Here is a 17,414-nt window from a genome sequence, read left to right as displayed (position 1 = left end):
ACATGAAAAGAAAGCAGAATGCAAATCTCAAAAATGCGATATCCATGGAAAATTCTTGCTATATTGCCTTTTTGTCATAAGATACGTGGTATACGGCAGCTCTAAACATGGGCTCTGGGAATGGCTTAACTTCCATGTTTCCCTTCTCTGCAGAGCACGCCACACTGTTAGTTGTACTTGTAAAAGTGTAGGGAGAAAAGAAGTGGACTCCAAGATGGTTACTTCAAACCTGATGGAATGTTTTAACTGATTAAGTTCCCCTAAGAGACAAACACTTCTAAACCCGAACATTCCAACTCATTTCCTTCAGAAAGGAAAATTATTTGGGTAAGATATGATTTTTGTTTTATTGCATGCCCTCTCATATTATTTACAGTTTTTCATCTTTAGTGTTTACGTATTTGAAGAATCTTAAAGTAATTTTCCATGACATGTAACAAAAGAACTTGGCTGAGTTATCAAATACGATCAAAATGACAAACGTTCTGCCTTCACGTGCATGGGCAACTCAATGATGAAGTGAGATGGATGAACGTTCTCACACGTATATGGTGTTTGCAGAGCAGAACTCTGCTGGGGTAGATTGCTGAGCCAGAGAGATGACAGATTTCCAGGATCACTTGTAAGTGCCCTTGACTCATTTTGCCTTGAAACTACCTCTGATTTAAACAAAACCAAATTTCAGAATGTAAAAACAGGATTAAAGGATCTCAGTGCAGCTCCTTCTCTCTGGCAGTGCCCATAACTGGCATGAATAGTATTCCTTTCCGCATCTTGCTAGGGGATCTCTTGGGCACAACTAAATTGATTTTACATTGGAAAGTTGAGAGGAGAATAAAGGTACTAACCAAAATGATCCAAGCAAAAACAATAAACAATCTTAAAAAACTTAAAATCCCTGAACCTAAATCCTACATTTTTAAGAACTGTCTGAATTAACACAGAGCTAGGGGAACCTGACATGCATTTTCTTGAAGACTTTGGATACCACCACTGTTCTCAACTGTGCTTCACACACTCAACCTTCGATTTCTTCTGACAGGTCCAAATGGGTTGCCCTTCTAGTTCCCAGTGTAACTGCTTCTTGGTACTACTGCTGTAGTGCTCTCCATTCCCCGGTCTGTTCACAGGCCAACCCAGCTGACACTCTACTTATTAAGCTGTCAATAAAATCAGTACAAGCGCTACTTCATTCAAGTACCTTTTCCTTCTCTGTCTGCCATGAGGATTTTATCTGAAAAGAGCCTAAGTACTTTATGCCTACAAATGTGATCTATCCCACTGGTACCGAATCCTTTTTCATCCCTTATTTGAATTGATCCAGTAATTAAAAAAGAGAATTTGTGTTATTAAGTCAATTAACATTCAGGGTAAAACTGATAAGAGTCTTAAGCATGAAGCTTTTTCTTTTTTTATCCCAAAGAGACACAGTACACCACTAGAGAGGAAATAGATGTAGAAAGCGAGTACCCTGCTGCAAGGTGCAATCCAGTAGCCAATAGCAAGGAATGGAAGGCCCAGGGCCACGACCAGCACAACGAGACACTTGATCGCTATGGTCTGCTCCCTTAGGCCTGAGAGGTTCTCATACCAGATTGTCAAGAGCTGCTGCTGGCAGTTGGGATGAGCCACAAACTGTTGGGAGAGAGAGAGTTTGAGAAGGGGAAAGAAAGGTAAGTTACCATACCATTGTCAGTAGTTCAACTATTAAATACACGTGCATCCTAAAGACATTAAAGTATATTTTTCTAGCATATTGGTACTGGAAGGTTCTGGTAATATTCTTCTTTGCTTTCCCTCCATTTTTCAAAATTATTTCAGAACTAATAGAAGAACTAGAATGGAAATGAGAGGATAAAATTGGTGGTGTCCTTAATCATAGTTCTTTTTGATAGAAACCCTCCATGATTCACAGATTTCTCTGTGGAATCTGGGTGACATCTGGCTTCTTTTGTAAAAATGTGTCCCATCTTGCGGTTGGCCAGCTTACTTGCATTCAGTTCAAAATGGAAAAGAAAAAAAGTTACTTGGTTTATTGTAGACTATAGCTAAAAGAGAAATGTGTGAAGTTTCGTGAGCAACCCCTAAAATGCTACATATAAAAAAAAAATATGCATGATGCGCCCTTTGTGTAATGATGTACTATTACTGCAAATCTGTAAAAGGTCTGAAAAATAATCAATGAACCTGCAAATATTATGCTGGGTCTACACATGCACCTCTTCCAGGAACTGACATCAAATGTCACTTCCCTCCTGTCCTCTTTTTTATTGCTTCCTTTATCAAAAGGTCAAAATATCACGACTATTTATCTTCAGCAGTTATTTAATAAATAAAATTCTAATCAGGAAAAATGAGCAAATTATACTTGTTTCAGCCCAGTCATTTGATTTTTTCCCATTTGATTTTGTTAGGTTATCTGCCTGCATCATTTAGAGGGACTGGGATTTCTTTAAAGCCCTGTCATTATTCAAGAAGCAGAATGTATTTGTAGTCAGGCCCATGTAAAGGTCCTTATGCCAAAATCTGCCCATCTGTAGCCAGATATGCCTTTTATGAATGGCCATATGTTCTTTGTCCAAGCTCAGGAATTCAAAAATCAACTATGAGTGACAACATATTTTTTAAAGGAGTTCTTAGTAACACAAAAATCAAGGTATCACTGTCTTCTAAAAAATAGAATAAACAGTAATAATGAACCTGTTAAGAAACACCCATGAAATGTTTTTGGGAACTGAGAAACAAAGAAAGTAGCTGCAGTTCCTACTTGTCAAAAGGTTCCTCTTTAATCAAGTTGTAGTTAATGATCCTGATGATTCTTAATAACTCCAGGCAATTCCTAGAGTTATTAATATTTGGCTCTTTATCAAAGCCCACCTACAAGGAAACGCACAGGTTTCCACTGACTGGTGCATAGTTTCCCATGAACAATTTTGATTAAAAAAGAAAGTCTCATCTCCCAGGACAGGTGATGGAGGTGCAATTTCCCCCAAATCCCTGCTTTTGCCCCCAGAGTGCACCCAGTGGAGAAGTCCACTGATGGCTGCACTGGCAGCTGCCTCTGCACCACCATACACGGGAACTCAATGACCCACGGACAGAGGTGGTGAGAATAAATTTACGAACGTTAGATTTGAGATAATTAACTGAGTTATAATGTTGAAATTCTAAGCCTCAGTGTGATGGGTATTAGAAAGCTAGGCTTTCGGGAGGTAATTAGATCATGAGGGAGGAGCCTTCATGAATGGGATTGGTGCCCTGACAGGAAGAGGTGGGAGAGCTTGCTCTCTTTCCACCATGTGAGGATACTATGAGAAGTCAGCAGTCTGCAACCCAGAGGAGAGCCCTCACCAGATCTTCACCATGCTGGCATCCTGATTTTGGATTTCCAGCCTCCAGAACTGTAAGAAATAATTTTTTTTTTTTTTTTTTTGAGATGGAGTTTCGCTCTTGTTGCCCAGGGCTGGAGTGCAATGGCACAATCTTGTCTCACCGCAACCTCCGCCTCCCAGGTTCAAGCGATTCTCCTACCTCAGCCTCCCGAGTAGCTGAGATTACAGGTATGTGCAACCATGCCTGGCTAATTTTTTGTATTTTTAGTAGAGACTGGGTTTCTCCATGGCAGTCAGGCTGGTCTCGAACTCTCAACCTCATGTGATCCGCCCGCCTTAGCCTCTCAAAGTGCTGGGATTACAGGCATGAGCCACTGCACCTGGCCGAGAAATAAATTTCTGTTGTTTATAAACCACCTAGCCTATGGTACTTAGTTACAGCAGCCTGAACTAAGAAGCATATTTTATCATGCGAGTTCCTTTCCATTCAGTTTTCAAAATCCCAGGTCCTGATTTTCAGTAGCTGCTAGTTGCTAAGGATATATTAGATCTTCTCTCCAAACCCAAGATTTTGTCACTTTTCCAAGGTTGTAATTTTGAAAACAGCATTTCACAGACCAATGCAATCATTATTTGAACTCATGAATATAATCAAAGTTGAGGATTCCTGGGTATATGTGACAACTTCCTAGGATTCTTGTTGAGAACTTCTCCAAACTTCCACTTCTGCCCCTGTACTGTATTTAGATAATTTCCTTCCTGCTTCACCTCTCCCTCTATGGTCCCTAATGTCCTTTATTCATTCATTCATTTATTCACTCATCAAAATGTCTTAAGCCCCTCCTATGATCCAGGCAGGGGCAGTATGATCCAGATCCAGGCAGTATATTTGGCAAGTATATTGGGCAAGTATATTGGTACAAGAAGATAAAAATGGAAGCATCAGAGTTGAATTAAGTGATAAGAGGTCATTGTTCTAGGGTACACAGTAAGCTTTGAATAGACACAAAATAAGCTATTATAACTGAGGCTTCAACTCATATGCTTGTCAAGATGCCTAATCAGAATTTAAAATAGTCTTAATTTGAATGTTGGTACAATCATCTTGATATTTGAAGGATCTGCATTTGAGGGAAGTTAGACAGATATAAATAAAAGGCATCCCTGGTGACTGCAGCCAGGCTAAGCTTGGGACAGGTAATGGTTCATTCAGGGTAAACTACAGGTGGAATATATAATGTCATCAAATCAGATTACCACTTAGGATATCAACAATGCAGTTTTTAGACCAAGGGTTTCTGTAGGAAACAAAATTCCCATGAAGTTAGGAGACAGGTAGACATGTGTCTATATGGAATTGATGGACAAATTTCCCTTTTGTGAGTATCTGGTTAGCTATCATTTGAATGTGTCTCCTCCAAAATTCAGGTGCTGTCAATGTGGTAGAGTTAACAGGTGGAGCCTTCAAGAGGTGATTAGGCCATGAGGGCTGCTCCTTTGTCAATGGTATTAAGACACTTATAAAAAAGGTTTTATGCAGCATTCAACTAGCTTGCTCTTCTACTCTTCTACCATGTGAGGACATAGTGTTCCTCCCCTCTAGAGGATGCAGCCCTCACCAGACTACCAAACCCACTGTTGCCTTGATCTTGGACTTCCCAGCCTCCAGAACCATGAGACAACAAAGTTTTGTTCGTATAAGTCTCTCCATCTCAGGCATTCTATTAAAACAACACAAGTGGACTAAGGCACTGGTCGTTCTTAGGTTTTAAACTCTTGAGGACAGAAATATTAATGTTATATAGTATATCTCCCTTTCCTACTCCTTGTCCTTGGACTAATTTTTAAATTTGAAGATGTGCTTTATGGCATTAATTACATATTTATAAAGATTGCACAGCTTCAAAGACTTGATGGACTCAGTCCTTTCCATATGGCATATATGTGATGGTCAGTCTTTGACTTGATGTAACCTGTACAACAGTGCAAACCCTTACTCTACATTAAGTAGTAACCAAAATTGTGGTCTTTGCATTTTGCCTGTTACACTTTAAAATTCAGCTTAACAGGTCTATCTACTATGCTACTAATTCTACTCTTTTTTTTTTTTTTTTTTTTTTTGAGATAATTATACACCACTTCATGGATTCTGTTGATTTCATTTAATCCACACGAACAGATTTTCCTCCAATGATTTAAAATCCTAATGCAAGTACACAAGGAGCATTTCAAAAAAGAAAGTAAAGTCAGTACAATAATAGCAAGCGAAGGCAAAAAAGCTAATCCCTTTAGGAGATGAGTTTTGGTCTTTTCAATGACTTCGAAATAGGGCAGTGACCTTTATACCTGAAAAGTGTTTTACCTCCTGAAAAATCTCCTTATGCCACTACACCAGTTACACCCAACTGGATAACATTTGTATGCTGTTTTCTAACTTCAGTGGACCAGCAAATTGAAGTTATCACAAAAATAATACCCTTATTTTGAGTTTTCTGATTTAAAGAGAGAATGCTTGACACAAGAAAATCTCAATCTTTCAATTGGAAAATCAGCATTGAGAACAAATGAAATGTTTTTTTCTTGCCAAATGACTAATAGATTATAAACTGAACCACTGATCAGGGCAGGTTAGGGAAAACAATCAAATTTAAAAATTAATTAATGTTACACCGTTTTGCATCAAATCAGTCTTCACAAGAACTGTCTTCATGGGAATACTGTTGTGTAAAAACATGGTAGGAACTCTGGATTTGTTTTTAATGATACTGTTAGAGCCACAATTCATACAATTTAAAGGAAAATATTCTTGTAAATAAAAACTAGGCAATTCAACTTCTTTTTAAAACTCAATGAATTGTGAAATATAAACCCAAAACTTATACTGCAAAGGTTTTCTGGATTTTCAAACTTGCTGAGTGCAAAATGCTCTGTTATCTCTTGGTGCCTGGGGAAGACCAGGACAAGAGGCCACGCAGTACAGGACACAGGACTGTGCCAGCCAGCACACCCATTCCAAAGTCTCAGTGGCATATTTATAACTCTCTCTTAGCATTTCTTTAATTCTGGGCTTCCCCTGTATACTTTTTGCACAGAAAGTGGATACACAATGGATGCTTTTATCCTGTTTATACTGCTGCATGTTTCTTTTTAGGATGGCTTTTCTACATTTAAATCTAATCCTACTATGCAGGAAATATTAATAGAACAGAAAGGAAGAACTCAGGAAATGTTCTCCTTCTCTTTCTGAGAGCCCAGTTTTCCAGATTCAGTGGACTACCAAGCTTTAGTATCTTTTGTCAAAAACTTTCTCACAATAGACGTAGCTCATGGTGAAGCAGGTAGAACTTTGGTTATTTCTATGGTGGGGAGTGGATTAATGTTCAGCTGCACATCACAGAGCAGGATAGAGGTAGAGTCAGAATTAGAACTCAAGACTTTTTGGAAGGGGCAAACAGTCCATTATTCTAATTAAACAAAATTAGTGTTTTTGCCTAAAAATTAATTTTCCTGTACCCATTTTCAGAAAATCAAATTTCATCTTCCAGTCTATTCCATTCTCTTTTCAAAGAATAATATAGGTATTTCTATAAATAGCAATAGCGTTTACTATCCTTCCAGCTTTATAATTTACCTTAGAGATCCCTTAAAAATGATTTTAGGCTGGACGCAGTGGCTCACACCTGTAATCCTAGCACTCTGAGAGGCTGAGGTGAGCGGATCACTTGAGGTCAGGATTTTAAGACCAGCCTGGCCAACATGGTAAAACTCCATCTCTACTAAAAATACAAAAATTAGCCAGGCATGGTGATGGGCACCTGTAATCCCAGCTACTCGGGAGGCTGAGGCAGGAAAATTACTTGAACCTGGGAGGCGGAGGTTGCAGTGAGCCGAGATCTCACCACTGCACTCAAGTGTGGGTGACAGTGAGACTCCATCTCAAAAAAAAAAAAAAAAGATTTTAGGATGAATAATCTCCAAAATCCATTCCCTGTTAGTAAAGATGCAGGCAGATGGTTGCTGTTTTACTATCAGCACTGAGAATTATAAATTTTTATTCTTTGTTAGTTTGAGACAAGGAAAATGGTATTTGTACATTAGCATACGTTTATCACTAGAAGGTCTGAAAATTTTAAATATGGATGTTAGTCATTTGAATTTTCTCTTCTGTGACATGCCTATTCAAACCTTGTGCTAATTTTTCTACAGGGCTCTGGATGTTTTCCTTACAAATTTGTTTGAGTTCTTGGGATATTAAGAAGATCAATCTTTTGTGAGTTATAATAAAAAAAAAATTTTCCCAGTTTCCCCTTCACTCTTTTGTTTATAAGCTTTCTGATGTCATACAGAGGTTTTAAATTATATGTGACCAGATTATTTGTATTTTTGCTTTGAGATTCCTTTGCTTTTATATTAGAAAGTCCTTTCTGACATAAACATTAAATTCATGGTCAGATAGTTTCTATTCTGGTGTTTTATATATTCATTTACTGGATTAAGTATCATTGAGTTCTGTAAGGCCTGGGTTGAACTCATGCTTTGATTTCTAGGAAAGACCAGAGCTCTGGGAATCTTGAGCCCAGTTAGAAGACAACAGACTCGGAACCAAAGCTGGGAATAGGTCTTGGGCAGTCGGTAGAAGAAAGACTTCCTGAGTCTCATATGCGGCCAATATGGCTTACCATTAGATAGGAATGGTTTCCTTGGTGGAATTATGGGTTGATTTGAATAAATATGAGTTTATTATGTTATCAGGGGGTAGGGGAGTCCATATAAAGTTACTTTGAAATCCCAATGACTTGCATATGGCCATAGACTACCTCTGTGCCAGAGTGGGCAGGGTTTATGCATCATTATAACCCAAGATGTGGTATTGCTTGGAGACTAGAAATGATATGGTGGGAAAAGGAAGCAGCAGGAGTGGGTAGGGTGATATTCTTCCTCCTTGTGAGAGTGAAGACGGGTGAGTGTTGACTGAAAATGAAGGAAGCCTTTGAAAGGAAGAAAGAAAGGAGGAATTGGGGCTTTGCAAGTACTCTGGAATATAATTCTTATACACATTTATTATTCTAGAACAGAATTCTTACGTACATTTATTATTCTAGAATATAATTTTTACATACATTTATTGAGTGAGGATTCCAAATCAAAGACTTTACTCTAATTAATACTCCTTTTATAGCATAAAACAAACAAAACCAGGAAGGTTTGCAAAGTCCTGAATCTCCTTACAGTTCTAAATATTTTGTCTGGTTACCTGATGGTTGACTGATATCAATTTATTATTAACGACACCTCATACACTGTAACCTACATGCCAATTTATTTAAAGTTAACATGCAGGAAGAAAGAAACTCTGCAAGGCAGTTTAGTTGACAGAAGCACAAGTGTAGATGAGCTGTCTCTGCTCATATAACACTTTCAAAGCAATGATAAAAAACCAGTGACAACTGAAATCAATTCTCTCAGGTGTCAAAGAAAAGAGATACATATTGCAGGATGTGTGAATATATGTCCACAGAGTTTTCTGGAAAACAGTTTACTATCAATCTTGCTCAAAATTATCCTTTTCCCTCAATATATTAATAACTAAACCTCAACTAGCAAGAACGCTCTGAGAGGAGGGCAATTTAGCCAATTTAATTATCTTGTAACATACTTTCTTTGAAAAGTGGTTTTATTTCCATCTTTACTGAAAATCTTCACATTTGACTGTCTTATGAAATAGAGGAGAGATCTGCCATTAATGGTTGACCAAAATCTTGCAAATACTATGTGTATAAGTTTTCTACATTGTGGTAGCAGAAGTATGTGTGTCAGAAGAGAGAAAGACAGACAGGAGGGGAGAGAGAAAGAGGAGAAAGAGACAGAGACAGAGTGAGAGAGATTTCCCCATCCTCACTTGCTGCTAGGGTGCAAACATTGGCTTAGGTCCACTGATCAGAGGCATTTTGACCAGTGGAAAGAGCCATATGAAAACAGGCAGGATTCAGAGCATCCTCTCTGTGCTGATATGGGAGCAGCAGAGACAGAATTGTTTCATTTGGGCCACAGAAACTCCCTTAGCAGGTCAGCGCTGTGCCTGGTTCTGGGTGAGGTTTTTGGAAGCACAGCTTAGATAAGCTTGTTCCTGTACCTCTTCTTAGGATTCTGTGAGCTTCCTCAATATCACTCACTAAATTCCTTCCTGCTTAAATAAATTCCTCTTACTAAGGACTTGATTCAGTACAAGGGGCATGAAATCTGTCTTTGATGACTGAGGATTAACTAGCTTAAGAGTCATCACTCTGGGTATGAATTTTCATAATGTAGAAATGTTATTATTAATAGCTAATACTTATTGAGCAATCACCATGTACTACTGTGTGCTAATTACTTTACATGCATTATCTCATGCAATCCTTAAATGAATAAGTAGGTACAACTATTGTCTTCACTTTACTAGTGAGCAGATGGAGGCCTGGATGGTTAGGTGACTTGCCCATGGTCACACAGGAGCACATGGTGGTGTCGGGACCTGAATCCTTACAGGTTGGCTCTAGTGTCTGTCCTCTTAAGCACCATGTCACACTGCAGAAAAGACAGAACACTTGTCTCTTTGTAAATTGATCAACTTCATAAAACCAGAGCTGATAACAGATTATTTCTTTGTGATTTATCAGTTTCTCTTAAAGTACAAAATATCTGTTACATAACATGTATAAAGTAGTAGACTCTGGATAACTGAGATACTGATTATCGTGAAACATTACAACTACAATTTTTATGAATTATTTAAAAGCCCCATACAAGTTGGCAAATAGAAACACATAACAGTTTTTCTGTAGTAACCAGAGTAAAAAATCCTAATTTTTATTTCTGGCACCTGCATGACCAACTCCAAAGCTGTGTGACCTTAGACACATCATTGAAGCTTAGCAATTCTCAGTTTTCTTGTAGAATAGAAACCTCATTATCTACTGATGTATTTTGTAGATAAAATGAATAATAACAGACTTGCTACGAGGATTCACATAAGAATGTAAAAGTGACTTACAAAAACATATACGAGTAACAGCATTATTAATTGTATTATAATTAACAGTTTACAGAGTGCTTTTGCATATCATAACCCATTTAAATTCCACCAAAACCCTGCGAGAGATAAGAGATATTATCCTCCTTGTACATGAGGGAACTGAAATTTACAAATTTATGACTTATTCAAGGTCCCACCATGGGTAAAAAGTAGAAAGTATCAGAAGCTACACATTTAACTTGCAACATTACCCCCCACAAAAGAATCTTTTATCAATAGCATCTATTTTTTATTTTATTTTTTGAGACAAGGACTTGCTTGCTCTGTTGCCCAGGCTGGAGTACAGTGGTGCTATCGTTGCTCACTGCAGCTTCAAATCTCCTGGGCTCAAGTGATCCTCCCGCCTCAGCCTCCCAAGTAGCTGGAACTACAGGCACGTGCCACCATGTCTGGCTAATTTTTAAATTTTTAGTAGAGACAGGGTCTCGCTAAGTTGCCCAGCTGGTCTTGAACACCTGGCCTCAAGTGATCCTCCTGCTTTGGCCTCCCAAAGTGCTGGGATTACAGGCACATGCCATCATGCCCAGCTAATTTTGTTTATTTTTTGTAGACATGGTCTAACTATGTTGCCCAGCCTACTAGCATCTAGTCTTATTATTTTAATAATTTTCCTAGGATTATGGCATAGTTTGTATTACATGTTTATTCTAATATGAAACTAGATGAAAGTAGGCCCACTCACCTTTTTGACTTCATACTTAATGGCAAGTTTGACACGACTTAATGAAGCTTTGTGCCTGTGTACCTCCAGAGGTTCTGCTGATTCCAGATCTCCATTCAGAATGGCTTCTACCTCTTCTGAGTCTCGGCAGAGATCCAGCACACCCACTACAAAGTCTTTGCACTGCATGGAGAGCTTCCGATAGTCATTCTAAGAACAAGAGATTTAGTGTTTTAACACAAATCATTTGCTTTTATTCAATGGAAAGTGTTTGGGTGAATTAGAAAAAGGTATCCCTTCTTTTGGGGGTAGAAAGCTGCAGCCTACCTGGATGCAAGGCTTGTTGAACTGAATACAGGCTGGATTTGCACCCACCCAACCCCTTAGCCAGGTTTCCTTCTCCTGCAAACAGCCCAACCATCCGAGATAGTTCTGAAAATGGCTTGATAATAACCTCACATATATGTGGAATCTAAAAAAGTCAAACTCAGACAATAGAAAAGTGGCTACCAGAGGCAGGGGGTGGGAGTAAGAGGTAGGGTAAAGTAGAGATGACATGAGGAGATATTGGTCAAAGTGAACAAAGTTTCATTTAGACAGGAGAAGTAAGTTTTTGAGATCTATCTGTACAGCACAGTGACTATAGCTTTAATACTATATTATATACTTCAAAATTGATGAGTAAATTTCAAATATCTCACTATCACAAAAAGTAATGTGAGGTGATAGATATGTTAATTAGCTTGATTTAATCATTTCACATTGTATACATCTATCGAAGCATCCCATGGTACCCCATAAATATATACAATAATTATTTGTCAATTAAAAATTTTAAAAAGCATTTACTCAAAAAATTGTATGCTGAAAGACCAAAGGATCAAAGAGTTTTCTCTCTTTTGTACAAACAATAGTTCTTGTAAAGTCAAAACAAGACCATTTCTACATTGGAAATTTTTCTATAATGGCCATTTTTCTAAAATGGCAATTTGATGTAGAAGATCAACTATATGTGATATGAAAGTTGTCAAAACTAAGTCAACTGTGTTAAAAAAAACACAAAACAAAAAACCCTCACTAATAGGGTCAGAGAAAGCCATGAAGGCAGGCTTCTCACACACGAAACTATCACAAGAGAGTGCAAAAACCATAACCTTGCATAAAGGCCATTGCAACCTTACACAAAAAATACCTCTGTGAGGACGTCTGCCCAGCAACTGCCTGTACAACTTTGGACTAGCTCTGCCTTTGTTATCGTTCCTGGAGTGTAGCCCTCCTCACTTTTCTTTTAAAAAACTTGTCTTTCTTTACCTCCCTGAATACACACAGAGTTTACCATGTCACTTGTATTTCCACTGCAATATTACATTCCCAGATAAATATGATTTTCTATTTTTTTTTTTTTTTTTTTTTGAGATGGAGTCTTGCTCTGTCACCAGGCTGGAGCGCAGTGGCACAATCTTGGCTCACTGCAACCTCCGCCTCCCAGGTTCAAGCAATTCTCCTACCTCAACCTCTCAGGTAGCTGGGATTACAGGCAGATGACACCACACCCAGCTATTTTTTGTATTTTCAGTAGAGATGGGGTTTCACCATATTGGTCAGGCTGGTCTTGAACTCCTGACCTCAAATGATCTGCCCAGCTGGGCCTCCCAAAGTGCTGGGATTACAGGCGTGAGTCACTGCACTCGGCCTCATTTTCTTTTAGAGAACCTCGCTCTCTGTTATTTAGGTTGACAGTGAAAAATAACTTGTCCAGTTCATTATGCCTTGCCTTACTGGAGACATTGCTTCTCAAAGTGTAGTCCTCAGAACAGCAGCATCAGCAGCACCTGGGTATGTGTTAGACATGCAAATTCTCAGACCCCAGCCCACATGTCCTGATTTAGAAACTGAAGAAGGGCCCAGCAATCTGTGTGTGTTTTCACACACCCTCCAGATGATTCTGATACATGTTATGTTTGAGAATAACTGGTTTAGAACAACTGTAGAGAGGTAGATGGATATCCACCTGTATACAGAGGGTTTTCTGTTTGTTTGAAGGGCATATTATTGTGCCCTGCAGAACTAGAAGAAGAGAAATATATCATTGTATGTAATGGAATTCTCAAGGGTTACAGAATTCAGTACCTGAGAGAAAAATTTCCAGGCCACTGGAACTAACACCTTGCTAAAAATAATCCATGAATCTTTAATTTCATTTGCATACTTATATACTGCCGTGGACTACTATAAGTAAGTCAGTTGGTAGCATTCCTTGTTGCCTTCTGAATGGAGCTTTGTTTCTAGTCCGTTTGTTCTAATGAAGGTGTCAACGACCATCTCCTGAGAAAGTGTCTCATTTTTGGAAACCCTAGTTCCACTTTTATGACTTTCACTAAAATTCTAGCCTATTAGGAAGGCTAACCAGATAATAATCTAATGTGGAACACTTGAGGAAAACAGAATTCCCCACTGTAACATGTCCTGAGACACTGTAAGTGTCTATATAACTAAGTAATATTTGGCACAGTAGAATTACTGGGCTTCCAAAAATCATACTTAAAAAAAAGACGTGAAGAATTCCAATTTTTTTCCTTTAAATAATTAATGTGATTTGATGGGCAAAACCACGTCATCAGCTAAAATAAACAAGAAGAAGAGAGACTGTTTAAAGGCTACACAGATTAGAATAGTTTCCATTTCAGATATCAGAAATTCAGATAAAGAACAGTTACAGTTAATCCTTTTCCCCTCATAAGGGAACAGATAAAATGAATAAAACTTCAATCTTTAGTTTCCATTCAAGTTGGTACCATGCAACTGATAAAATTAATAAAATGTTCAGTCTCTGGTTTCTGTGCAGAGTGTCAGTTAAATATCCATCTGCTTTCCATTCCTGAAAGACTAATGAAATATTTTATTATAGCATCCAGAAGAAGTATTAAATCCATGCCCGTTTCCATATAAAGCTTCCCTTTTAATGCGATTTTTTTTAGATGAAATTTCCTCATGTTATTCTTCAGTTCAGACTGTTCTGTAAGATTTGGTACAACATAGGGTGGTCATTTCTCCATTGATCAGAAATAGAAAGAGGCTACTTTCCATGCTTTGAAGAAAACTTAGTACCCACATCTGCAGTAATACCTAAATAATAACTCATTACCTATAAAATTATAGTCTATAAACTGTTTAGTTTTAAGGAAAGCTTTTTTTCACATCCACTGAAAGATCAGTAAATAATCCAAAAAACTGATAATCAAACATGTTGCAAGGACAGCACTGTTTGTTTTTATAACAATTTAAACATTTCCCACTTAAAGAAGTCTGTTGCCAGAGTGCAGAAAATAATCAGAACTGGAGATAATGGTGATTTCTTTTGTTACAGTAATTAGATACCTTTTTTTAAACCTATGCAGAGCTCGCTGGGAAAGATGGAGAACTCCAGCTAAGAACAGCCTCTCTTCAGCTGCAAAAGCAATCATGTCCACATCGACTCTTAATTCCACCATGAGGCCGCATTGAATGGTAATTCCACCATGTTACTTCACAGATCAGACCATTTTCTGGTCTACATTTTCTAATAATTTTCTTTTAAGTTACTTTTGCATAATGGTCTTTAATAAACCACTCATCCATTACCACAGCCCTCCACAGTTAGCAGGTGGACCTACTGCACACCCTATAGAGCAGAACTTAAAACCCTAAGGATCCGCTCAAGCCAGAGGAAGAATAATGAAGTTCAGTCTTCATTACAATATATCTACAGGTTCTGCACACTCCTTTTAATGTATGTGGTTTAATTATCATTCTAATCCTTTTTTATCCTGAAGAGGAAAACTGAAATTCAACTCTTAACAGGCTTGGTTCTGTCAGGCCCTTTCCCTAATAACAAAAGAGGCAAGTTATCATAGTGATTAAAAGCATAGAGTCTGAAGCCAGACTTCCTGGGCTCAAATACTGCTTTACCACCTGTGGTAAAGGTGTGATATTGTGGAATTCACTTTACGTCTCTGACATGAATAATCAATCCTACCCAATATTGGTACTATGAGGATTAAATGCTTAGAACATGTTTGGTACAAATTAGGTGCTAAGAAGTGCTTCGATATTACCAGGTACATTATATTAGATACAATACCTACGACTGGGACTCAAGACACTCAAGTCTAGGCTTAGCATATGAAATGTTGCCTATAGCCTTTGCTTTCTCTTTTGCAAAATTAAAGATGATTCCTAGAGTATTTTCCTGCTATAAAATGTCATCTTGCTTTTTATATTCATTTTTTTTCCTTCCTTACAGCTGTAGTGTGATATAAGGTGAAATTGTTTTTTTACTTTAAGGAGAGGAAAACTGAGGCACAGGGAAGCAAACGCCTCTCCCCACTTCTTTATTTTTACACAAAAGGTGCGTCATGACTCAGTCAGAACTAGAAAATTTCAATTTGCGTTCTCACAGCTTAATAAATGACTGGCTTCCTTGCCACTGACATTTTGGAGGATTAGACCAAGAGTCTATCCTTCCAATATTCTGTTTCTCAGAATAGCTTCAAATGGCATTTGCACATCCAAAATATTTCTTTAATAACCTGTCACCGAGCTATCCTCCACTAATTTATCTAAATCTGTACCCTAGAATGTTTGACCTCTTAGGGTATTGACCTTCACATGTTTTCAGCACCATGCCTACTGCATTTCTCAAAGAAATGTGAAAACTGCAGAGTGGCTGAGAATCTTCTCTGAAGCACCTAAATGATGGCAATTTCAGGGGTGAGATACTAGATATTATGGGCCATTGATAAGATAAAATAAATATAGGTGTTTTAAAAGGAAAAAAAATCACCTCTTTTTCACTAGGGAACTATTTTTTTTATTTCAAGGCTAACACTTTGAGCTCAAAGTCCCCATGGGAAGAATATAGCGAACACCATGGAATAGGGCAAATTAGGTTACCTGCTTGCCTCAGAAATGAGCTTCATTTTCACTGCCTTTTCAGAGCTCAGTCTCTGGGTCAGTGCTATGGAAGCACTATTTTCTCTGTCTAAAGCCCTGACAGATGGACATGAACATGGGACAAGAGGGGAGAAAGGTGAAATAAAGACAGATAAGAAAGGAATAACAAGGACAGGTAAAAATGAGAGAGAAATGGCACATTGAGTTAGGGAAGACAGACATGAAGTCCTCGGAGACTATAATTTCTAAAGAACTGTCTTAATTTCGGCTCAGAGAGGGCTATCTTGCTACACAAGCACTTTCCATATAATCTAGAAAAAAGAACTGGGAGATTTAGATGATTTTTGCATATCCTTATAGATATTTGGCAGCTTTATAGATGTTCTCTAGAATTCAACTGTGTTTTCTCTCTTTTTGCCTCTTCATTTGTGATATTTCCCCACCCTTGAAAGGTTATCAGAGGTGACTCTTTAAGTTACAATGAAAGAGATTCTAAGCATTGCCAATATGGATCTAGCCAGCTTCAGGGTAAAACTATGAATAACAAATTCTCTTACCATAGTTGCACTGAGCTGACGTCTCTGGGTGGAATTGCAAACATCACCATCTTTAGTAAATTATTAAAACATGATCTTAGAAAATATTCCCTTTTATAGAATCTCTTGCAGACTTTCAGTATATATCAAGAAAAATGTGTAAAAACAAGGTTTGTGTGGCATTTGAAACAGTGGCAAATAAATACGTTTAGAATTATGTTTTAATTACTGTTTCAAAATAACAAAGTGATATTTAAAAGTGCTTTACCTACGTGCTTTTCTACTGTCTCTAAACAGAATTTGGAGTTTCCAACTTGCTCTGAGTTCTATCTAAAAAAATAATCATTTGGGGGCCAAGTAAATAAATCTTTTCAAATACCACATAATGAATCTCCTCAAAGGGATTAGATATAAGGTAACATTTACTTTCTTCTTTGTATTTTACCTTTTTTGGAAATTTTTTACAATAAATGTGTGTAGCTTTTACATCAGAAAAAATTTTAATGGATTAACAAAATTATAGTAAGTCCAGATCTCCACTGGGACAAAATGAGCATTGATGGATATCCAGAGAATTTTGTGTGTATGGAAAAGGGATGGGACCACTTTCCCCCCATTTTCTTGCAACACCGGGACAAAGTATATTTTCTGTAACCTGAATTATATTGCTAGCTGCATTTGTGTAAATCTCACTAACTATAAAAACTATATTCAGATGTGAAAGAATAATCACTTTTTCTGTGATCTGACACCATAACACTCAACTAAAAAGATTAACTAAGCATCTAGAAAATAATTTAAGGAATTGATGTCTACAATCATCTTTTTAGATGGGAAATGGGAGACAAGAATCTGCCAAAAACAGTCTAAATGATATT

The 17,414-nt window shown here is 37.7% G+C and overlaps 1 protein-coding gene and 1 long non-coding RNA gene across 10 annotated transcripts in view; one reads left to right on the top strand and one right to left on the bottom strand.

The window, feature by feature from the left end:
- The window catches only part of TRPC3 (transient receptor potential cation channel subfamily C member 3), a 74,975-nt gene that overhangs the window by 36,589 nt on the left and 20,972 nt on the right, over positions 1 to 17,414 (bottom strand). For all 9 annotated transcript variants that reach the window (XM_003899149.4, XM_009207513.3, XM_021938759.2 and 6 more), the window contains exons 3-4: positions 11,090 to 11,278; positions 1,471 to 1,635 (exon numbers count right to left, since the gene is read on the bottom strand). In XM_003899149.4, the coding sequence (XP_003899198.1) occupies positions 1,471 to 1,635; positions 11,090 to 11,278 (354 nt within the window). The remainder of the gene's footprint in view (positions 1 to 1,470; positions 1,636 to 11,089; positions 11,279 to 17,414) is intronic.
- On the top strand, positions 1,569 to 14,550 carry LOC103884602. The gene is made up of 3 exons (XR_004182694.1): positions 1,569 to 1,673; positions 7,539 to 7,602; positions 14,467 to 14,550. It is a non-coding gene; the product is annotated as an uncharacterized LOC103884602 (long non-coding RNA).

Source organism: Papio anubis, chromosome 3, assembly GCF_008728515.1.
Source record: "Papio anubis isolate 15944 chromosome 3, Panubis1.0, whole genome shotgun sequence".
Taxonomy (NCBI): domain Eukaryota; kingdom Metazoa; phylum Chordata; class Mammalia; order Primates; family Cercopithecidae; genus Papio; species Papio anubis.
This window is presented reverse-complemented; position numbering and strand designations above follow the sequence as displayed.